Source organism: Notolabrus celidotus, chromosome 20 (genome assembly GCF_009762535.1).
Source record: "Notolabrus celidotus isolate fNotCel1 chromosome 20, fNotCel1.pri, whole genome shotgun sequence".
Classification (NCBI taxonomy): domain Eukaryota; kingdom Metazoa; phylum Chordata; class Actinopteri; order Labriformes; family Labridae; genus Notolabrus; species Notolabrus celidotus.
Window position 1 is genome coordinate 20,769,963 of NC_048291.1, and position 24,312 is coordinate 20,794,274.

The window sequence follows — 24,312 nt, forward strand, 5'->3', positions numbered from 1 at the left end:
CTGCACTGCTCAGGCGGCAGGACTGAGTGCTACTGCACTGACCTGCTCTGGGCTGAGCCTGTTGGCATCAGCCTGGCTTTACAAAGACACTGATTGTCCACCTTTAGGGGGGCAGCTACCCAGGAACAGGGGGATAGGTTTGCAGTCCCAGCGGGAATCTGAATTATTTTTGCAAGAATTTAGGTCTTTATTTGAGGCCTAAGCAGAGGAATGCTGACTTCTCTGGTTGCAGACACAGAGAGGGCTCTGTTTGCTGGGAGGGACTCAGCAGCTGGCTTTACACCCAGGGTAAACATCAAAGTGATGTGGATAAGGTAAGGCTGAGTGAAAGAAAAGAAAAAGGGGAAGAATAACACGTTAAGTTGGATTTTAGTGTCACTTAACGTTTAAAAAAGACATTTGTGTTAAATCGTGAGCCCAGATTTTGAGAATCTGCTTCTGAGATTTTTAAATCATCACTCCCTGTAACTGCAGAAGAATGACACGCAGCACAAAGCATTGAACATTACATAAAGAGTACAATAAAACAGTGATAATGAACACAGTCAGAAATAGTTTTCTGACACCTGTTTCCACCCTAAAATGCCACACTGCTTTCTCAAATGTGTCATTCTTTCAATGAGCCTCAGTTTTAGCAGCAATTGTGTCACTGCATTTCCCTGTGAAATATTAGCTTAGCTGTTGTTAAATGTTGTGTGCATGTATTTTTTAAGAAGCTTGTTATTTCAGCAGAGCACTAATCATTTACAAGTAAGTAAAATTCATTTCAATTTTTTTTTGCAAATCCTATCACTGTAAACTCTAAGCTAGCCAAACACTGTTTAGCTAGCTCACTCTAGTTTTCTTTTAGCAGCAGTTTTAGTCATGTAACATTCAAATCAATATTTGCATAATAATGGAAAGCATCCACAGCATGTGCACACAGCTCAGTGAGTATTTTGAAATGACTGATGATAAGAGAGTAGGGGCCTGCATGCTAACAAATGATTAGCTTAAATATTAGCTTAAATCTAAACTCATAAATCTAAGTATACCTGGGGCAGTTACACAATGTAACACTGGAAAGCTGCACAGTCAGACAGCTCCAGCAGAATATTGAATAATGTAGTGTAAATATGCAAATTTCTCCACATCTTTGGTGTGCATATTTTGTCAAAGTGAGCAAAAGGTCTGAGCTGACATAGATCATTAGCAAGTGCATCATGGGGTTCCCCAAAAATGCATGCAAACAGTTAGCTCCTTAAAGCCATATGATAAGAAGTAAAGATTGTCTGAGATGATTTGATTGTTAAAGATGAATAGATAATAATTCTCATTTAAATAAAGTGTGCTGGTGAGCTGCCATTGTGATCACATGTAGTCAAATGAGGAATCATAACATACGAGACAATTTTGTAAAAACAAGGAACAAAACGCATCAGTAAGAGATTTTACCACAAGGGAAGGATGTTAAATATTTATGTCTGCTAAATAATGCAAAGCAAGATTTATTTTATTTTATTTGAGAGTATCCACGTTGGACGAAAGTGCTATTTGACCAGACCGTCCCCTGCTATGAAAACACTAAATGGCCAAGCTTGTAATCACTAGTGATGGGCAAATGAAGCTTCATGAACCATTAGTTGTATTTTTTGACTCCTCTAGATGGTGCTCTTGATTTAAAAATAAAGGCTCAATGAATGGTAATTTAGTGTGCTTTCAACCCTTTGTTGAACAGAGAGCGCTATTCAGAGGGCTCAACAAGCACAAGGAAACAGTCATGAAGCTTCATTTCCCCATCACTAGTAATCACTATGGGAATCCTGTCTATAATATTTGAACTCTACCCTGATATTCAACTATTACCAGCTTATCAATCACCAATGTATTAGCAAGCAATATTGATTACAAAGTGCTGCATCTCCCTACCGTGGGAGCTTTTGCATAAAGAACTAATACACTGGTTTATCTCCATTTAAAGTATTTCCATTTTAATGCAACCAAAGGCAAGATGCTGGATATTTGGTAAATAGCTTAAAACTTAAAAGGACTGCACTCATCTGGCTACAATGAAAGATGGAGAGCAAAACAAAACAAAAATAAAGAAACATTTAATCCTGAAGCAGATTAGATGTCAGTATAATTAACTTGTCATTTTTTCCCCCATTGGATAATGATGAACAGCCAAGTCCTCTGGAAAATATTACAGACTTCAATCTGATTTAATTTTATCTCCTAAGATATCAGTTCACAAAAAACAGCATTAATCAACTAAAGTGGCAGAAATGGTGACCCATGAACCATTAGCAAGGACAGAAGTGTAGCTTAACAACAAATCATCCAACTTCTGCTGCTTCTGGGATTTTTGAAAACATTTTTTGGGTGCTTGAAGAAGTTTTAATACTTATACATCCATATATGGATATATATACTGATTTATGTGCATTTATAAAATAAATGTGTTTTCATCTGAAAATCTTACTAATCTGAAGTTTATCAACAGTTTGGAATGTAACAACCTGAGAATGGAGTGTCATATCATAACTGTGACATAACAATAGTAACATTCTACTGAAGTTTATAAGACAGTCAAAAAAACTAGATTTAAATCATTTCAACTCAAGACTTCAGCCAGTGAGCCACAGTCGTAGTGAGAGCCAAACACTTGTGTAAAACCACAAAATCTGCAATATTGCGAGGAATTTCAAGCCATATTTGTGACCTAAGCCTTCAGTGAACTGAGTTAGCAAAGTAAGTATTCAAACAGGTAACTTTTAACTGATGGGAACAGTTGTAGTTTGACATGTAAATTGATTAATTACTTAAAGTATTAGGTTTATATTTAATTCAATTAAAAGTGAAGTAGTATTATTTATCAACAATATTTTCTAAAAGTACTTCGAGTTGAAACACTGTTTTATTAGATAATCTGTAATGCAACACATTTTAGGGGTCGATAAAAAGTATGTTCAAAGAATGTCATGGAAAGTTAAAATGATGATACTGTAATATTTGATTTCACATATCAGTACATCTTTTGGCTGCCTTTAATTTAACTAAATGTATGTAAATATGTGTTAATATAGTCTCAATGTCCTTGAAGCTCCTGGGAGGAAATTTTAGGTTGTATCAATGTTCGCAACCCTTGTGGATGAATGAGTCATCTCTTTGCTGATCTTGTCCCGTCAATGTGTTTCCAGACAAATATCCTATCTTAAATTGAAAGATTAAAATGTTAAATTTGAAAGTCCCAATTAATCTTTGGTGTGGAAAATTATGTAAATGGTTGTTGCTTCAGTGTGTTGTGAATCACCTTGTCTGACACCTATCCTGTGGCAGGGGTGACGGGTGTAACAGATAATAACATTGAAGTAATTAGACATTAAACACATTGAAAGTGACATTTTATATCCTCCAAACTAGACTTTAATGGATATATAGCCCACATGTTGATGATCAGATAAAGGAAAAGTTAGCCCAAAGCATATTATCTATCAGTATTTGTACTGTAACTTTCACAAAGGCTAAATGTGAGCATTCAGATATAAACTGCTTGTATTATTGAGTGTAAAATGAAGCTCTTCCCATGCAATGAAACTGTTCTGAAAACATTTGTTTCTATTGTCGTGTGACAGGAGTCCTGATACCACCAGATACTTCTTGTGGAAAATTCAGAGACCACAATCTGCCACAAGAAAACCATGTCTGCCTACAACATGGACATCATTGAATCTTTTAACCAAGCTGTCAAAGACATGCAATGGGAAGAGCTAGTTTCTACTGTCAGACTGGCTCTCGATGATGTATTGGCGGAAGACGCATACGCTTCACTTCCCACATTCACTCCACCTGCACCTGCCCCTGTCCATGCTGGGTTTGAGCAATACACCGATACTAAGGCTGGTGAAATGAAGGTACAGGGACTTTGGGGATTTTGAGCCCTCTGAAGCAGTTACGCTGTTTGATCTAGACAGCTCACGGTCTATCCCTGCTCCTGCCTTGGTGTACAAAACACTGAGACATGAAGACATTATGGAACAAAGTCATTACCAGGCCAATGCAAACCAGGAGCAGGTACGATACTGAGTAGACACACAGATTTTCAATATTCATACTATTTTCAGTGGCGAAAGTTTTGGCTGGTCTTTCTCAAATGGAGTTACTCATACCTAGTGGAATTTTTTTTAAATCCAGATTTCCAATACCAAACATAAGTTCTATTTATAACAAAGCATGTGGTATGAATTCATGTAGCCTATGATTTAATGAGCTGAAGAGAAAGATTTTATCAATTCACATGAGAAGGTTATATCATTTTAACATAATTTGTATTTTTTTCTAATCTAATGTCACCTCAGAAACTTTTAACACGTGATTATTAAAACAAAGCAGCACCATGAAATGTATTAAAAGCTGTAACTCGTCCATGACATGTAACTCCATGATAACTCAGCTCAGCAAATTTGACCAAATGGGTTGTTTACACGGACCTTCACCTATAGGTGGTGCTAAAAAGGCTTTGAAAGATTGCTGCTGTGGAAGCAAGTCACAGATAGCAGCACTCCTGTTTATAATGTTAATTTTAAAATTATAAGTCAAGCATACTTCCTACAATAATTTAACTTTGTATTATCTGTTCAACTTAAAATTTTAAATATTTTTTAAAAATAAGATTACAGTTCCTAACTGCTGTGCAAACATGCTACAACATTCAAGTTTACACTTGTTTGCTATGTTTTGTTAGTTTGCATAAAGCAAATTTTGATATTTAATGATAGGAAAAACAGGTAAATTAGTTTTGGGTTGAAACATAGACGCAAGACAGCTGTGATTAAGATAGAAGTTTTAAAATCCCACATAAAATAAGGATTATCAGCATTAGGAAGCTGTTTGATGCTCATTTGAAACCCTGCCCAGACTATGAAAAAGGTAAGAGTTTAGTGTTTGAGTTCATAACAGCTGGTTAACCTCTCCCTTCTCTCTGCAGTTGCTGTCCCATCAGTGGACTGTGGATAATGCTGCAACAGTATCCCCAGCTGCCAGTCAGCCTGTGAGTGCTGCTGCTCCTCAACAAGTAAGATACCAGTGAACCTCTCCCTCTGTTGTTTCACTGATTGGTTGCAGCACAAAGCAGGGGCATGTCTAGACTTTGTTTGACTGGGGTGGCCAAACTGTGGGACTGACTTATGCAGGGGTGGCATGAGGGAATGCGTGCAACACTCAAATAGATGAATATCATCATTTAATCATTTCTGTCCCAATCAATCATATCTAATATAGCTTAGATACCATACAGATGTCATTCTCTTGTGTATATCTTTGTAACTTTAAAAAGTAGCAGAGTGGTGACAGATTGCCAAAAAGGACTCAAAAAGCAGATGTTTGTCCAAAGTCAAAGTGTTTAATGCTAACAAAAGGAAGTGCTACGTTTAACTGTGATTGTCTCATCTTTGTATGCATTCACATCCCTGACCTCTTTGACCCACTGCTGCAGTATCCAGACTTACTATAAGATCAGTGTGTTTTTACTTCATTTGTCGAAGCAGCTCATTTTGGGGGAGACTGACACCTAGTGGACCAAAAACATCACTGCAGTTCATCTAATCACCCTTTGTTGTGTTTGTGTTTCTAGTTCGTCAATGGACTGGAGATAATCTCTGAAGAGCTCATGAAGCAGCTGCAGCCTGTTGGAGAGTAGTAAGTAGCACACATTGATGTAGACACACAAGATATCTCATGAGTTTCTGTTATTTTTCCCCCCTCTCTCTCTCTCTCTCTCTCTCTCTCTCTCTCTCTCTCTCTCTCTCTCTCTCTCTCTCTCTTCTCAAACTCACAAACTTTTTCTATTATCTATCTAACTTTTTGTGTCCTTTTTTTATCTGTGTAGTAATGGGACTGTGATATATGATGACTACCGAACAGTAGCTGCTCCTCTCAACACCACAGTCTCAAAGTAAGTTCTTATTTAAAATGTGTATCATCTAGCAGGTGAGCTAGAGTCTGGATTCCTTACTTCTTACCTTACAGTTTGACTCAATGCTAACATGAGCTGACACTCTGTTTTTTTTGGTACTCCAACAGGAAGAGAAAGCGTGAAGCCACTATAAAGAAGCCACTCAACGCATTCATGCTATTCCTGAGGGCCCAACATCCATTAGTTGCAGATGACATAGCTAAAGGAGGGAGATCAGCAGTGACTAAGCACCTGGGGGCCATGGTAAGTGTGTTAGCTCTGTAAAGTGGTGACAGTCAGTGTCATTGAATGTGATGAAAATACAGTGAAACTAAGAAAAAGTATGATATATCTTTATAAAGATTTATGCTTTTCAGTTATTCTCACAACAGAGCAGAGACAAACTGAACTTGAAGGGTTTTTTAAACAATAAGTTATTTATTTTGAATATGCTGAATGAGACAAATGTGGTATAAACGGAAAGCTGAGAATGTCTGCTGTAATTGAGTTCTTAAAGCGTGTTGATAGGACTAGCCGTTCAAAAGTTATCAAACATTTAAAAACAAATAGCCGCCGGTGGCAGTCTAGGTCTTTGAGGGTTAACTCTTCATTGATACCTGCTAACAATGCTAACAGATCAATAATAAAATAGCATTAAAAAAATAGAGAAAAGATTCTTCCGATGGCCATGTTAGTACAATAAATTCTATAGCAAGACATTTTATTTGTGTGATATTTGCATGAAAAATCCCTGAAAAGCGGAAACAACACAGACAGAGGTTAAGAGATAAAGTTCAAAAACTGAATTAGCGAAGTAAACAACTAGCATGTAGTTAGTGGCAGACACCTGTTAAACAGAGCAACCATACCCATAACCAAGCATTTCTTCAATCAAACAGATGAGTGCTAGTAATCTCTGTGTAATATGACTTCATCAGTTGTGTTTTCCAGCCTGAGTTACGGTCAATGGCTAAGCTAGCACAAATGTTGGCCGTATATTGAATTTAACAACATGTTAAATGTTTGTTAGTTATACAGCTTCATAGTTATTTGAATACTTGAACCACATATGAAATGTATTACCTACCTATGTACATTGCTAATGCTGGCAGGTGAGCTCTGCTATCATATAGTCTTAAGAGCTGCAGTACTATTAGGGTAATATTGTATGACCAGTGAGCTCACGTCACATAGTCAAAGATTCTGCCCAACTTAGTGTACATTTGGGTATTTTTCGCATACTTTGAATTTTGAGTCTACAGTGTACTTGATATGATGTTGATTTATATGTTGATTACTGAGGATTGACTCACTTTGGGGCAGCCCCAAGTGGCCAATTTGGGAACTGCAGTTTCAGTGTGAGTGTTTGTTACTGATGATATGCTGTCATGTACTCACAGTGGAAGTCGATGACAAATGAAGAGCAGGCCAAGTATTACACTCAGGCTGATGCAGAAAGGCGGCTCCATGCTCTGAAATACCCTGAGTGGTCCAATTTGGACAGCTATGTAAATATAAACCTCTCATACTCATCTCATCTCCTATATTTTTACATCACTGCAGTTGTTAATACACCAGATCTTCTTCAACACAATTATGATAACAGAATGAATGTTCTTGTTGTAGGGCAAAAAGAGGAAAAGGGTCAGGAGGAGAGGTTCCTTCAGCCAAAGGTATGGAGATATTTCTATAAACTGCAAGTTTTCATGTAATTAATGATACAGTTTGAGAAAATGTTATTAGTTTGATCACAGAGAGTTATATTACATTGATAAAACCAATATTTTTTATCATTCTTTTTGAATAAAATGATTAGATTAATATTTTTTTTTTTTAGTGCAGGTTACCAAAGCAACATCTTGTTTTCAAAATTTGAATCGACTGATTGTGAATTTGTTTGTTTCTGACAGATGAGATGAATCCCAATCACTCACAGACTCAAGCAGATGTGCCCGCCAACACTGGTGCCACAGAAACCCCACAATCATATGTGATGGAAGGGTCAGACCCGCCCCCAGCTTTAACAGGGACCACAGAAATGAGTCCCCTGCAATCTGTTCTGGTGCTGCCTCCGCGAACAGAGACGGGTTGGATGTCACTGCAAAACCAGTCAACCCAAGTTCAACTGCCACACAGATCCACTCCACTCCCTTATCAGGGCTGCCACACTTGTCAGATGCAACAGATGTATAACAACATCCCTGGTCCAGCACTGTCAGGAGTAGCGACCACGTCCTGGGCTGTCCGACCTGCACATGGACAGCCCTTTTGAAAAATTCAAATAAAACTTGAAGCATAGATGTTTTTTGTTGTTGTTGTAAACTGATCATATACCCAACATTGTGTTCAAGTTGTCAGTTAAGTGAAACTAAACTAAATCAAATTCATAACTTTAACTTGCCCTTATATTCTTGAGACACAGCATCTTTTCTTCTGATGTCATCAGCAGGGACCACAGCTAGGTAACAACAATTCTGGCACAATAAATAATCTATAAATATCAAATATCTAATTTTTAATTATATATTATACCAACAAGGTGGGTGAGTAACATTTTGAAGTCAGCCATCAGATCAAACCCTCCAGGTTAACATAAGTTTAATGTTTTTTAGCCAACATTTTATTCTCTTTGAAGCAGCCTATATAATTATTTACTGAAACTATTACAAAACATATATAACAGCAAATTTATTGTTTGAAGTCTTGAAGATTGAAGGAACACACCAATACATCAAAAAATACAAATTAAAAATCAAACAGATATCAAGGAACAATAGGATTTTCTTTTTTTTTGCAAAGAGAAGCTTCAGGTATATTATTAGAGTGCCGCCTGCCCCTCCTCTTCTTGATTCTCAGAGTCGAAGAGGAGTTCAAATGCCAGTTCTATCAGCTCCTTTATCTTCACATTAGACTCACAATTTGAAGGGAAGTGGTTTCTCTGAAAGAGAGATCATAAATCAGGTAACTAATTGTCTTCCTTTTCTCTGAAACTGTACATACCCTGTAGATTTAATCAAACAGTGGTGTACCTATGGTATGCAGCAAAAACACAAAGCTTTTTAAAAAGGTTGAGGGTACACAAATGTTAGGACAAGAGTTGTTCATATTTTTCCCTAGCTTGAATGATAAAAACTTTTGCTGTAATGTTTATGTTAGGGAGTTCATTGTGCACACACCTGCAGAGGGAAACGGATCAGGCCTCCTCTTTCTACTTCACTCTGCCATTTCAGCGATTTCAAAAACAGAGGCAACGTCTTCTCTGTGATTCTGTTTCCTGCGCAAACACACAAAACATACCTTCTACATTAAGTAATTTAATGGTTTCAGTATTTTTTTTCTACAGAGCCCTGGGGGACATAGCTGCTTATTAGCAGACACTGCATGAAGCAAAGGAAAAACAGTGATTTCAAAAATATGATGTGGCATGTAATAAGAAATATCCTTGAATAAACCTCCTTTGTATTAAAGATAAGATTATACTTTATTGATCCCTTGGGGGAAATGTGGTTGTTGCAGTAACAGACATAGTAGCAAGTAGTAGTACAAGAATAAGAGAATACAAAAAATGGAGTAGGGGAGAACGGGGTTGGTTGTCACACGAGTTGGTTGGCCCACTCGTTATATCTTGCCACCAGAGGGCACTGTCTCTCAAATTGGGGTATGGACATTTCCAGAATTAGGATCAGAGCTCACCTTCATTGGAGTAAGACAGCTGAACTTGAGGTGAGAGGACTTTTTGTGTTTTTCATGTCAAATTGTAAATATTCAGCTCCTCAGTATTTTTCTTCTAGGCTTTTAAACGATGGGTTTATAACAAAACAAGTGCTACCCTTACAAAGTTTGAGGGGAAAGCTATAGTTTAGATTTTTATTAGCTAGCTAAGTAGTTGTTAGATGGTTGTTAGCCTTGACGCTAGCAAAAAAATTCCAGTTGGGGTTGGTCGTCACATTCTCACAACCGGCCCCTATGTTGGCATAGTCACGCATGGTGAAATTAGTTGGAGTGCACACAGACACTTCATTCGCCATCACTGTAAGTCAGACAGTGACTGCATGTAGCCTAGTTGAGTAGGCCATTATTGTTAGGCCTATTTGTTTTGTTCTGTATGTTGTTATATAGGCTGGCCTAAAGATGTTTTTCCTGTTCGTGCTCCTTGCTCATTTTATGTTAAAATGCATTAAGTTATGTAGGCCTATCACTTGTCAGTGCAATTAAACTTTCAAATTTAGTTCTGCCTTCCTGCCCTTTTTAAAAAAAAAATCCAATTGAAATACCATTGTGACAACCAACCCCATAGTTTGTGACAACCGTCCCAATGATAGGGTTGGTTGTCACAATGTTCCTTTTTAAAAAAAAGACTTATTTTAACAGACTTAAAAAAAATACACTCCCGCACACTGAGTGTGAAGAACTCACATAACTACTGTCTGTGTTTGAAATTCTGTAATGTGAGATTAAAAAAAAACTCTGTTGCCAGCGATGAAGACGTGCATTTTTTTTGTAAACATAGTGGGTTCCAGTCTTTCTGGTATTAAAAAAGTTTTAAAATAAGTGTTTTAAAATATCTGCCTGTAAAGAAACTTTTAGCATAAGTACAAAGCCCTCCCATCTATAATCCAATGAACGACATCCAATTAGCATAAAGCTGAAATGCTCAATAAAGTTAGAGTATCTCAAAATGGTAACTGAGCAAACATACATGGTTACAGTACGGTACAGTCCTCCACCACCAGATACTGACCAGACAGATCAAGGGAGAGGAGAGCCGTGTTTCCAGGCAGAAAAATCTCTCCGTCCCTGGCCTGCACTGATTTGTCCAGCAGGGGGTTCACTGTCTCCTCTGCCTGCTCAGGAACGACAAAGAGAGACATAAACATACAGCATGTGCAGCAGAATCAAAGTAATCATGAATAAATTCAAAAAAAACATGAAGTTGTATTCTGCAAACCTCAGCCAAAATAGTACTGGATTTTTCCTGCAGAATGAAAAACAGAAAAACAACTTCAATTCAGTGCATGTCTTAGATGTTTATATTTCACACAGATGCAGAAAGCATGTCTCTAGTACCTCCATTGCAGGTACTCGTTTCTCTTTGCCTCCAGGCTTGCTACCTTTACTTTGAGGCCCCTTCACATCAGAAGCTAAAATGGATTGAAAGACACATAAGCTGAATTCAGATTTGTATAAAACTCCTGAAAACTTTCTGAAATGTTTTGACCGGGCGGCATGTGTGAATGCAAACAATGAATCTGTCACCCCAACTCTACCCACTATTCTTCCCTCCTAGTAAAATTTGCATGAGCGGATGTAGGAAAGCATCAGAAACTGTTCTAGAAAATGAATCACAAGCAAGTGGGTGGGGGTGGCATTTACATCATACGACCATTTCCAAGACGAGAACATTAATATGTACCATTGATATACATGAAAAAGCTGTAGCACAGGCCTCTGTTGCTTCATCCACAATCCCTAAACTATGGGTTTCTCAGCTTGATCAGCCTTGTCATATCCTGTCTCCTGAGACTCACCTACTACCAATGACCTCTCGTGTCCAGCAGAGACAACTTCAAGCTGTGAGGGTCATCGGGCAACTTTGGAAAATTTCGGGACAGTTTAAGTAGAAAATTTCTAAAATTTCCGGGAGGCAATTGTGAAAGAGGCTTTAAAGAAGCATACTGTATATAAAACCTTGCTGATGGATGTTTAAGAACAAGCGTTTATATTCAGTATAATAGAAGTAGTTACGTTTTTTGCTAGGCTTTTGGTTGTCCTTATTAGACGCTGGTTTCTCGCCTTTTTTGTCTGTTTCCTGAAAGAAAACAGATGCTGTGTGAGTTACATAATAAATAAATTTCCTTTGCTTATGTCACTGTTTCCTTTTTAACATTACCTTCTTTTTGCCCTTGCTGCTGCTCAGTGAAGGGATGCTGAGTACTGAGGGGAGTTGATCTGCAGGTGATCTGTTGGAATCAACCACAAAAGACGACTGCAGGGATGACTGCCTTGTCTCCCATAGCAGCTTCCTCCGCTCCACAACTTCTTCATGAGTTAGGGCAAACTCCCCCAGTGTCTGTAAAAGGCCAGGTTTAGGAGTGGAGGATTATTATATAACATAATAAAGAGCAGAATGTAATTTCAAACAACTTAACCACTCATTTAGATGCATTATCTCCCAAATTAAAGTATATAATGTAAAAGGTTACCGCAGCCAGATGGGCCACTCCTGCATCTCCGATGTGATTGTTGGACAGTGAGAGTATGGTCAGAGTACGGTTAAAACGCAGGCCCTGAGAGACAAAGACAACATATACATACTCATGTGACGGGAACATATGGTAAAGGGGGACACATGGAGTCAGTTTTCGGTATTACCTGCGCGATATGTTTTGCACCTGCATCACCGATAGAATTAAAGGACAGATCAAGTGTGTAGAGGTTCTTGTTGGCAGATCTGGTTGTTGAGAGAGCCAAACCAATCAGGCGAGCACCTTCATCTCCCATGCGGTTGTTTCTCAGGAATAAATGATTCAGGCTGGAGCAAAGAGAAGAAGAAAAGTGTTATGTGAAGATGAGTTTATGTTGCATGATAATTGGATTAAATGAAAACAAAACAAAGAAAAAGGGTTTATTTGTAATTTGAGGTGTGTGTTTATGGAGCAATGCTTAGTGTTGTGTATGCATGTGTCTAAGCGTGTGTTTGTGTCATCAAAGCTGATCAAGGGCTTGCTGTTTGTGTGTCAAAAGTTTGGGCAGATATATTTGTGCATGAATTTGTTTATGTGTTGTTTTTTTGTCCATGTGGGTGTGTGTTTCCTCTATTCTGGTACATGTTTTCTCTATCAGTGACTATGTGTGTTTTTTCTCTTCTAGTGTGTGTGTGTGTGTGTGTGTGTGTGTGTGTGTGTGTGTGTGTGTGTGTGTGTGTGTGTGTGTGTTTTAAGGCTCCACTAGCTGTAACTGAAGCTATAACTTGGAAAATATGTGAGAAATTCTTCTTTTAGGTCCTCGAACTCAGGGTGTACTTTCTGATATCTGGAACTGTTTTTATCTTCTCTACACTGGCTCCCCATAAAATCTAGAATTGAATTTAAAATCCTTCTTCTGGCCTACAAATCTCTTCATGGTCAGACACCTTCATATCTTACAGAGCTCATAGTCTCATATCACCCCTCTAGAACACTACGCTCCCAGCATGCAGGCCTGCTCATCCTACCTAAAGTCTCTAAAAATAGTATGGGAGGTCGAGTCTTCAGCTATCCGGCCCCTCTCCTTTGGAATCATCTACCAGACAGGGTTCGGGAGGTACACACCCTCTGTACTTTTAAGAGTAGGATTCAAACTTTCCTTTTTAATAAAGCTAATAGTAAGGCTGGCTCAGGCTTGGACCAGCTCTTAGTTATGCTGCTAAAGGCTTAGACTGTCAAGGGAACTGACACAGTGGGATCCTGTCTTTCCCTCTCTGTCCCCTGTCATTACTTTAACTCTTCCTGTACCATTAAAGTTACTAACCATGGACCTTTCTGGGAGTCCCTGAGCTCCCTTGTCTTGTGGGTTCCTCTTGATCGCTGATGCAGACGGCCTGCTGCTGTGGACATGTCAGACTCCAGCTGCTACAACTACTACTTTCCATCTCACCTCGATCATATCCCTCTCTTTATCTCCATCTACCCCTCTTTCCAACCCCAACATGGTCTCAGCAGATGTGTGTCTAACATGAGTCTGATTCTGCTCGAGATTTCTGCCAGTTGAAGGAAGTTTGTCCTTGCTGCTGTAACTTGCTAAATGCTGCAAAGTGCTCTGCTCATGGTGGATTGAGATGAGACCAGACTGAGTCCTGTCTGTAAGATGGGACTGGATCTTATCCTGTCTTGATGCTGGGTCTTTGTTAATAATACAACATAAGAGTACAGTCTAGACCTGCTTGGTTTGTAGAGTCTTCAGATAACATTTGTTGTGATTTGGAGCTATATAAATACTGATTGATTGATTGATTGATTGATTGATTGATTGATTGATTGATTGATTGATTGATTGATTGATTGATTGATTGATATTACCTCGCAAAAATATTCCTTTTCTGGTATTTTGGGCATGATGTGAGGAAGCGTAAGGACTCACACGCTGTCTTCAGAGAGGAGGAGGTGGTAGCTCTGCTCTGGAAGAGGATTGCCCTCTAACTTCACATGCCTAAAACAAACATTGGGAGAAGAGTCAGTGTGCTAAGTTTTAGTCTGCTTTAGTCTAATTTCTCTCTGCTACTCTACAACACAATGCTATTGACAGTAGAATCCTCTCACCTGAGGCTGGAGCACAGAGATATTGTGTTCATGAGGGAGATTATTTTTTCATCTGTCAGCCGTGCCTGCCAAAACCTACAACACAGAGATTGAGATGTCACAAACCAACAAGAACAAAGCTGTAACCGGTCCCTGTGACACCCTCTCTTACTGAAGGCTCTGTAGTTTACTCAAGAAGGGAAGCATCTTCTGTAGCACAAGGGCAATCTGATCATTCACCTTCCATCCTATGGATACAAGACAGTTATTGTTACACACTACCTTAGTATTATACTGAAGCATGTCAAAACATGCTTCTTACCAGAGACCTTCAGGTCTTTGGCGGAGAAGGGATCTTCAGTCTTCAGCTCGACTTGGAGGCGTGGCTTCCAAATCTGTGACTGGCTGAGCGCTGGTACAAGATATAGATGGATCATTTAAAGTGAACTAAGGTCCAAATTCTAAAAACACAATAGCCATAGGTATGTTACTCTAAGCTGTGCAGTAAAGTACAGAATGTTCTTCAGTCTTCGTGTATCATTTCCTATGTATAATTTATAAAGTACTCATTGAGGTCTCTTTGTGTACAGAATATAGGGGGGAAAAATATTCAAGGTACAGTTTAGGACCATGTCTCTTTTACCTGTTTCAGTGTTGGATGAGCCTTGTCCCCTGGTGCTGACAGCTGGGATGTCCTTCATGTCCAGGAGAGCACAAAGCCTTGGAAAGTCAATCTCCACATTGCCCGTGCACTGATATTCATCTGGGAGATAGTGGGGTTTAAAGCACTGGCTATGTGACTCTCATCTACAGACAGAATGATGATGTTACTTACCAAGGGTCTTAGCAGGCAAGTCTTCATTTGGAGTCAGTCCTAAAAAAAAAAGAGAGGCTTGGGATCACACCGAGCAGATTTCAAAAGTGTGTACGCTTGTGACAAAGCAGTTGGTGATTGAGAGTCATCCCTGACATCTGAAAAGTACTGCCTATCGCCAACTGAGTCAAAAAAAGGGTTAATACTGATATGATATTGCGATGTGACAACCGATGGGTCTTTAACAACAACTCATTGACCTGTTGCCCTCATGTCTAAATGTAAGCATGCTGAGGTGCCCTCTTGGACTCTGCAGTAGTAGATAAATTACAAATGGCCATGTCTGGTGCACTTTCAGTGAGAAAAAAACAAAAAAAGGTTGCCCTTCCAGGAGTAACATGTAAAAAAGTTATTTCTGGATGCATCTCCAATGTATTAATCATAAAAAAAAGAAAAAGGGCCCTCCGGATGCCCTTCTAATGAACTAAACATGGAAAAATTCCCTCTGAATGCCTTTACAGTCAATAAATTGTTAAAAAAAGTGTCCTCTTGGTTCCTCTTCATTGGATTGAATGCGCAAAAGTAGCCTTTGGATGTATCTCGAGTGAATTAAATATTGTTTAAAAAGATCCCTGCATGCTTCTTTAGCGAAAAACATGAAAAAGTGGACTCTGAATACCCTTTTATTACATTGAATGGGAAAGAAGAGCCCTCCATATGCCCTTCTGCTGAACTTAATGTGAAAAAGTACCCTCTGGGTATCAAACTTCAGGTAAGACAGGGTGCTCGAGTTGCTATATTCTGGAGAAAATGCTAAAAGGGCTCTTTAGATGCCCCCGTATTAAATTATGTTATGTTAATTATGTAATGTTATCAATAAAATATAAATATATAGTTTTGTTTTTCTTTTACATAATTCATTTTCCACCACAATTGGTCACACAATTATTCACCATGCATGATCCAGGGAAGTGTTAGGTAGTGGTGGGCGTATCGATTCTGCAGTATCGATATGTCGATTCTCACACACTTTGAGTATAGATTACTCTAACAAAATATCTATGCTAATTAATAAATGCAAAAGAAAAGTGCATGTGTCACTTCTGATTCTTTTAGGGTAATTTACTCCAAAGTTTTGTACCGAAGAGGCAGTTTTAAGATTTCCACTCAGATAATTTAAGTAAAGGATGTTAATTATTTTTGTGTTTTTCAAAATGTATTTCATTATTTAAAAAAAGGCCACCGAAGGATTTGCATATTCAAGCTGTTAAATGTTAAATGAACAGTATTTGTCATGGGAGTTGTCTTTCAAGCATTGCATTTTATTATTATTTTTAAATCACTGAAAGTATCGGCATCGGTATCGGGTATCAAATAAAGTGCATCTTATTACCCGGGTTTCTTACTGATCTTCCGGTTGTGTAAGAAGCTTGATTCTAATTGGTCAAAACCCCTTGACGGCGGTTATTAACATTCACTAACATGAGCAACACCAGAGTCAAACTGATCGCATGCAAGAGTTCAGACACCATGGAACGCTAACTGGCATGTAATCACTGGGATTATTTTTTTAAAACAGAAACAAAAATAATTTTGAATCAATACATTGTACCTTACCGAGTACACATATGTGTTCTTTAATGTATTTGCATTGTACAAAAATGCTTTCATTATCAGTGGGCATAAATGCGTCTGAAATGGGTGCAACCCAAATATTTAAAATTAACATATTAATACAACATTGTAGTCATTAATGCCTTTAGAAACATGTTTTTTTTGGGAGGTACAGTAGTGCACTATAGGCCCCTGTGGCACAGCCTAGGCTTTTGTCCTTTTGCATTTTTTCCCCCTTACATTACTTTTACTTTTATACTTTAAGGAGTTTTGAAATCAGTACTTCTACACTTTTACTTGAGTAAAAAGCTTGATTTGATACTTCAACTTCTACAGAAGTCTTTTTAAACCCTAGTATATACTTCTACCTGAGAAATGATTGTGAATACTTTTGACACCTCTGATGTTAATTCACAACTGAGGCAACAGTGAGTAGTTGAATAGACACTGACAAACTTATGTTCAGTCAACTTTAACAGTGAGAATTTTGGCATTAATCAACTTATTTATGTCATTTTTAAATAATTGTACAAAGCTGCATCATCAAGAAGGCTGAAGAGACGAGCCATCAACGGTTGATGCCTTATCTCTCGGTTAAAGACTCTCTATCTCACCTGTGGTTTTCGAGGATTCGTCCTTGGTATTTGCCATCTCTGCTTTCTCTTTTTGTCTCATTCTCGGCATTACTGTGGGAACAAAGTAAACAAAGTAGAAATATATCAAAACTTAGACCTGCAGAAAAGAAAGATATGGACGCTTACCTTACCGTTGGTGTTCATTTGAGTTTCTATGGCAACCAACTAACACTGAAACATGTTAGTTGCTCTATTGAAGATCTTATTTTTGGTACTGAGGGCGCCCAACCGCGCCCAATACAAATTCACACTGCCGCCTAGAGGCAGTACCAAAATAAAAGCATCATAAAGCGATACAGATATCTCAATCATAGTCTGTCAGTACCATAGACTGTAAATAAAAAGGTCAGTTCTGACTCCTACGGGTTATAACAGGTGGTGTTGTATCGAGCTCTGTTTCCTCTTCGAGATATGTTTCCACTAGTCCCGCCCCCGTCCGAAATGGCCCGAAGGGCGAAGGAAGCGCGCGTTCACTAAAAGCTCGCCCCCGAGCTGTTGTGCCCGTACCACAGAAGCACCGTGGAGAGATCTAAGGTTCAAAACTGACTTTTTTAGCGAGTTTCATTTGAAGATGTTGTATTGTAGAAGTGAAATCCAAATTTCATGACTATCTAGTTATATTTTTAAACTGGGACACCAGCACATATGTTTGTGTTTCTATGTCTTTATTAACACAACCAACTAATGTTATTTATATCAATAAAAAAAATGTTGTATTTGTGAGAGACTTTTCATTTTGAATATAATGGACATTTGGAAAAAAGTGTGCTCATTCATTTATAGGCTAAATATAAATTGCCATTTTATCATATTTCGCATCCAGCTCCATTATAGCAAGTAAAGCACATCCTGACGGCTTGGAATATTACTGTCAGATACTGTTCCCTAGGAAAGGAGGCTCACACATCTTTCAAATTCATACTACTGACTTCTGTCCCCACAACAGATAGGTCCTGTGATTTTCAGGCTGATATCATCAGATTTGACCATTTAAAACAGGGGGAACGCATCCTGACAGCTTGGAATATTACTGTCAGATACTGTTCTCCCTCTGTTCCCTAGGAAAGGAGGCTCACACATCTTTCAAATTCACACAACTGACTTCTTTCCCCACAACAGATAGGTCCTGTGATTTTCAGGCTGATATCATTGGATGCCAAATATGATAAAATGGCAATTTATATTTAGCCTATAAATGAATGAGCACACTTTCTTCCAGATGTCCATTATACTCAAAATGAAAAGTCTCTCACAAATACAACATTTTTATTGATATAAATAACAGTAGTTGGTTGTGTTAATAAAGACATAGAAACACAAACATATGTGCTAATGTCCCAGTTTAAAAATATAACTAGACAGTCATAAAATTTGGATTTCACTTCTACAATACAACATCTTCAAATGAAACTCGCTGAAAAAGTCAGTTTTGAACCTTAGATCTCTCCACGGTGCCTCTGTGGTACGGGCACAACAGCTCGGGGGCGAGCTTTTAGTGAACGCGCGCTTCCTTCGCACTTCGGGCCATTTCGGACGGGGGCGGGACTAGGGGAAACATATCTCGACGAGGAAACAGAGCTCGAAACATCAATATTACTGTCAGGATGCGTTCCCCCTGTTTTAAATGGTCAAATTGAATGACATCAGCCTGAAAATCACAGTACTTATCTGTTGTGGGGAAAGAAGTCAGTGTTATGAATTCGAAAGATGTGTGAGCCACCTTTCCTAGGGAACAGAGGGGGAATATCTGACAGTAATATTCCAAGCTGTCAGGATGCGTTCCCCCTGTTTTAAATGGTCAAATTTAATGATATCAGCCTGAAAATCACAGGACATATCTGTGGTGGGGACAGAAGTCAGTAGTATGAATTTGAAAGATGTGTGAGCCTCCTTTCCTAGGGAACAGAGGGGGAACAGTATCTGACAGTTATATTCCAAGCTGTCAGGATGTGCTTTACCTGCTATAATGGAGCTGGATTTAAGACAGACATGATAAAATAGCAATTTATATTTAGCCATAAATGAATAAGCACACTTTTTTCCAAATGTCCATTATATTCAAAATGAAAAGTCTCTCACAAATATAACATTTTTTTATTGATAGAAATAACATTAGTTGGTTGTGTTAATAAAGAAATAGAAACACAAACATATTTGCTGGTGTCCCAGTCCTCTGATTTTTCAGTCGTATAATTTCAGTGGATCAGAAGGGACAAATATCCCCCAAAATACAAGTTAAAATGTCACAATGGGAAATAAACTTTCACTCATTAGTGAGATCAAAAACAAAAAACAAAAAGCACACATAACCTACACTTTATTTGAGCATCAAACCTTCGTTTCTTGCATTGTGGTGAATTTTGCATGTATTTGTGGTGAAAAAGTCTTTATTAGGGTAAAGGAACTTAAAGGGATATTTCTGGGTTTTTGTAAAGTGAGGGTTGTATGAGTTTTATGTCACTAATAATTGTACTAGTCACACCGAATTGTGGTCAGTTCGACCCTATTAAGGAGAATCTTTCTCATCAGTGCACCGATCAGCTGTTCAGGTCTGCAGCTTCAAAGTGACAAAAATACAACTAATCTAAATGATGAGTTATTCTGACGTACTCAGTATCTTATCAGACTTTTTTTTTATTCATTCATTCATTCATTCGTGTATTTATATATTTATTTTCATGGTGCTGTGAGAATAAACATATTTTAACGAATACATTATTTCAATTTTCTAATCATTTATATATTTTTTTAAACATTATCAGTGTTCCTTCGTCTGTGCTGTGGTAAAAAAAAAAAAAATTTGCGCATCAACACAGCTGTAGAGCTTCATGGTTTTGACACCGTTTATTTTGCCATTGGGACAAAGACAGATTTGAAACAAATTGGATATTCTCCTCTAGTGGTACTGCCTGCCCAGAGAGGTCACCACCACGGCCAGGAACTTCTGGAAAGCTGCCTGCACTTCACCAGTGAACTCATTACCCAACTTCGCAGCAACCACAACGGTCAGGCAGTCAGACAGCAACTGCAAGACAACAAGCACCAGAGAACATCAGCAACATGGAAGGCGGGGTGTTGCAATAGTTTCATTAGATCCCCTATACTTTACCTTGAAATTGTCAGGGTCCACGTGCAGCTTCTCGGAGTGCAGCACGCTCAGTTCCGAATAGGTTTCCTTGATGTTGTCCATGTTCTTCACAGCCCGGTCCATGCCGTGCAGGATCACTTTCCCGTGAGCTGCAACCATGGGGTTTGAAGTGATAGCATTGGCGTTGTACAGGTTTCCAAAGTTACCGAAATACCTCTGAGTCCAGGGGTAGACAACCAAACACCTGAGGAAACATGTCAAAACATAAAAGTTACAGGGTTCGACTGAGAGAGATGTAACATTTGAGCGAACAGTTGTCACACCTGGAAAGAGCTGTGGGGCCCACGACATCATAGTCCATCTTGGAGAAGATGTCCTGAATGGTGGCACGCTCGAAGTCTGTCCATTCTACCATGTTTGCAGCTTTTCAGTTCCCTGTGCAGGTCGACAGATGCTGCGCACCCTTGCACCAGATGCACCTTTTAAAGATACTCTGCCCCCCTCTGGAAGCGTGTGATAGGATGAGCAAGTGCGTGATTGGATGAGCTGTGGGCCGGTCAACATCTGTATTGTAGTTTTCTGCTCGGATACGATAACCGCACATGTGCACTTCTTATAGACTATCTCCCATAAAAGAGAACATAACTCTTATCTGGTTGAAGAATTACAACCACATCACAGCACCACAGGGCGCAGCCGTATAGAATGCAGAGCAATACAAAGGGACCAAGTTTAAGCACCTTGGACAGCGATCAGGTTTAAATCTTGCGACTCAAGTGAAAAATGTGAAATGTTTCAATCAATCAATCAATCAATCATCAATCAACCAATCAATCAATCAATCAATCAATCAATCAATCAATCAATCATCAATCATCACAATCAATCAATCAATCAATCAATCAATCAATCAATCAATCAATCAAGCTTTATTTATATAGCACCTTTCATACGAATCAAATGCAACCCAAAGTGCTTTACAGCGATTGAAAACAAGAAAGAAGCAGAAATGAAACAATGGCAAGATAATAATAATAGAATAGAATAATAATAAGAAGAAGAAGAAGAAGAAGAAGAAGAAGAATACAAATTAAAAATAAGAACAACATAAAATAAAATAGAGACTAATGCACACCAAAATAAATATGTGTAATTAAAACAAGGTAAGCATCAAAATTAAGAATAAAAATAGTTAACTAAATAGATATATTGGATCATATATGAAAATAAAGCTTGCAATCCTTGGACCATGGTTTAGCCAAATTTTAAAACAAATTGGGAAGTTATCTTTCTGTGGATTTCACTGCCCTACTGTGGCTTAATTCATTTGAGATTTTTATTTGCTAAATCCTGAGAGTGATACTTCAAGTTCTTTCTTTTTAAAGTAAAGTAAATAATTGTAGCTGATTTCAATGGCTCGCGTCACTTGATCTAAATCAAACGCATCATCATGCAGCATCTTTTTCTTTATCTCATGGGAGCAACAGCCAGATGTGGAACGCCTCGTGCAGCCTATCTTGCACCTTGAGACTGCACGGGCGTGTCCCAGCTGTGTTCCATGCATAAAAACCCCGCACGGTTTCGGACTCATCGCAGCAACTCTGAATCAACCTGCAAGATGACAAGTCTCACTCCTAAGGACAAGGCCACAGTCAAAGCCTTCTGGGGCAGGGTGTCTTCAAAGGCGGATGATATTGGCTGCGATGCTCTGGCCAGGTAAAAAGCGAATGATGTTGCCTGCTTAAGCTCCAAATAAAACGCTTATGATCAACTTAACCACGTTATTTTCTGAACACAGGATGCTGATCGTGTACCCGCAGACAAAGACTTACTTTGCGCACTGGAAAGACCAGAGCCCCACTTCCCCGTCTGCCAAAAAGCACGGAATCACCGTGATGTCTGGAGTTGCAGATGCTGTGGGCAAAATCGACGACATCAAAGGAGGTCTGCTGACCCTCAGTGAGCTGCATGCCTTCACTCTGCGGTGTGGACCCTGCCAACTTCAAGGTACAGAGACAAAGCTTTGAACACGCACATGACGTTTGCTTTTCTGTCGAAAAATCTGCAAGAACCTAAAAACTGAACTTGTGCTACTTTTACGCCATTGCCGCCTTTTACAGATCATCTCCCACTGCATCCTCGTGGTCATGGCCATCATGTTCCCCCAAGACTTCACCCCTGAGGTCCATGTCTCCATGGATAAGTTCCTGGCTGTTTTGGCTCTGTCCTCTGGCTGAGAAATACCGATAAACAGCAGGAGAAGAAGACGGAGACTGCAGCATCATTAATTTACTCCAGATGTTGAAAATAAAAGCAGAAACGCTGAAAAGGAAATGTCTTTTTGAAATGTTTTTTATTTGTTTGATGAATATTAACAAGGGATTACGATAATGAATCCGTCAAGGAGAATCTCCTTGACTTTAGCAGAACGCCACAGAGGTCAAGCCAGCCTCCTCTATATTCTGCAGTGTGCGTAAACAGGCATTACGATAATACGGGGAAAACAGTCAAGGATATGGAGCTTTAACTTTTATCAGTTCTCCTAAGAATACGAATGCATCTCAAATATATTGCAGAAGGAGGAGAATTTGTGATATGTGTGATATTTCCAACATACAACAGTTCTTAGACACAAGGGAGCAAAAAAAACAATGACAGCTTTTTATTGTTGTTCATTGATCATTCTTGTGGCTCCGTCAACTCAACACACTTCTTACTTTGAGGGGCACACAAACATTATATATGCTTTGCTTAACTTTCAATGTCCACAACCAGTGAAAATAAGAGTCTTTTGATTGCTGTTCTGGTGTGATCATTAATTTAGACAAAAATCAATTTAATGTAATGGATAGTTAAAATGTATGGATTTTTGTTTTAATTTGAGAGTTTTTTTCTTTCTAATACATCAGTACATTCTGTGATTAAAATAATTAGTCATCTTAATTCCAAATAAATAAATAAATACATAAATAAAAAAAAACAACAAACAAGCAAAAAAAACAAAAAAAAACCAAAAAACAAATCAATTTTCATTTCATAGATCCTGTTTGTGTTATTCATTCACATTACAGTTACATTAATTGATCTCACAGGGAGTTTGTATCCCTCACACCCACTCTGATATGGTTTACACTTGTCCACCATACACCTTCACCGACATATAGACTCACACCAACACACACACACACACACACACACACACACACACACACACACACACACACCACACACCACAACACACACACACACACACACAAACACTTACACACACTTGCGTTACATTTGAGGGGGGTTCCGTAGAGTTTATGGTAATCGGGTGATTTGTGGCTTCTCTCAGTCAGAGCTCCATAATCTTGCTCCACATACTGTCAAATAGTTTTCCTTTGTTGCTATCTTCCGATGTTGTCCTTTCAATGATCAGATAAGATTTCATGAGTGTTTCCCACATTTGAAGCGTAGGTGCAATCCTTATTTTTTCCAATTTTTCAGAATAAGTTCCTAAAAACTAATGATGGAAACAGAATTTGACATCCTGAAAACAGAATTTGACATCCTGAAAACAGAATTTGACATCCTGAAAACAGAATTTGACATCCTGAAAACAGAATTGCATCCTTGAGAGATCATTCTTAAGTTCATATTTATGTGATATTTTGATACATTAAAATGAAATGTTTCTTTTTTTATATTACAGTTTTCTCGATTGTTTACACACATTTTCTGAAAGCATGCCTCATACTCTCAGAACTCTACCACAAATAAAAAAACACACACAAGGGGGCAAAACCCCTCAATTCTCCTGCAAAATGAAACTTTACATTCAAAACAAATGTTATTTCTTCTCAAAATTGTATTTTGTTTTCAAATGACGCACACAAACCATCATATAAATAAACATTTATAAGAACCAGTTGAACACTGATGTGCTCAAAGTAAACACAATGATGATTGGA

At 38.5% G+C, this 24,312-nt stretch overlaps 4 protein-coding genes across 13 annotated transcripts; 2 read left to right on the forward strand and 2 right to left on the reverse strand.

Annotated features, from left to right (window-relative positions):
- The first annotated feature begins 124 nt into the window (after positions 1–124).
- Positions 125–8,319, forward strand: LOC117832209 (transcription factor 7-like 1-C). Of its 5 annotated transcripts, none has more exons than XM_034711247.1 (9): positions 125–314; positions 3,615–3,893; positions 4,967–5,053; positions 5,612–5,676; positions 5,867–5,932; positions 6,061–6,196; positions 7,333–7,440; positions 7,559–7,605; positions 7,843–8,319. In XM_034711247.1, the coding sequence occupies exons 2-9, from the start codon at positions 3,681–3,683 to the stop codon at positions 7,844–7,846; spliced, it is 726 nt and encodes a 241-aa protein (XP_034567138.1). In that variant the 5' UTR covers positions 125–314; positions 3,615–3,680; the 3' UTR covers positions 7,847–8,319. The 5 variants fall into 5 exon arrangements, with proteins under 5 accessions (XP_034567138.1, XP_034567136.1, XP_034567137.1 ...); XM_034711245.1 differs by lacking the exon at positions 125–314 and adding an exon at positions 503–750; XM_034711246.1 differs by lacking the exon at positions 125–314 and adding an exon at positions 2,567–2,746.
- A 286-nt stretch (positions 8,320–8,605) lies between these two features.
- lrrc71 (leucine rich repeat containing 71) lies at positions 8,606–17,701 on the reverse strand. 6 transcript variants are annotated; one of them, XR_004635168.1, is made up of 18 exons: positions 17,398–17,427; positions 17,251–17,322; positions 15,044–15,082; positions 14,852–14,971; positions 14,538–14,620; positions 14,381–14,456; positions 14,230–14,304; positions 14,051–14,119; positions 12,305–12,464; positions 12,136–12,219; positions 11,823–12,002; positions 11,678–11,741; positions 11,461–11,560; positions 11,000–11,073; positions 10,881–10,907; positions 10,674–10,776; positions 9,109–9,206; positions 8,606–8,870 (listed from the first exon to the last, which is right to left on the reverse strand). XR_004635168.1 is itself a non-coding variant. In XM_034711238.1 (17 exons), the coding sequence occupies exons 1-17, from the start codon at positions 17,413–17,415 to the stop codon at positions 8,751–8,753; spliced, it is 1,467 nt and encodes a 488-aa protein (XP_034567129.1). In that variant the 5' UTR covers positions 17,416–17,698; the 3' UTR covers positions 8,606–8,750. The 6 variants fall into 6 exon arrangements, 4 of the variants coding, with proteins under 4 accessions (XP_034567129.1, XP_034567132.1, XP_034567133.1 ...); XM_034711238.1 differs by lacking the exon at positions 11,461–11,560 and having other exon boundaries at positions 10,674–10,779; positions 14,531–14,620; positions 17,403–17,698; XM_034711241.1 differs by lacking the exon at positions 11,461–11,560 and having other exon boundaries at positions 10,674–10,779; positions 14,531–14,620; positions 17,398–17,698.
- On the forward strand, positions 17,052–22,609 carry LOC117832212 (hemoglobin embryonic subunit alpha-like). The gene is given in 6 exon segments (XM_034711251.1): positions 17,052–17,114; positions 21,847–22,075; positions 22,158–22,344; positions 22,346–22,366; positions 22,480–22,587; positions 22,589–22,609. Coding segments are annotated over 5 exon segments (495 nt in total). The 5' UTR covers positions 17,052–17,114; positions 21,847–21,917.
- On the reverse strand, positions 20,091–21,037 carry LOC117832210 (hemoglobin subunit beta-2). The gene is made up of 3 exons (XM_034711249.1): positions 20,683–21,037; positions 20,381–20,603; positions 20,091–20,296 (listed from the first exon to the last, which is right to left on the reverse strand). The coding sequence occupies exons 1-3, from the start codon at positions 20,772–20,774 to the stop codon at positions 20,168–20,170; spliced, it is 444 nt and encodes a 147-aa protein (XP_034567140.1). The 5' UTR covers positions 20,775–21,037; the 3' UTR covers positions 20,091–20,167.
- Positions 22,610–24,312: the final 1,703 nt, after the last annotated feature.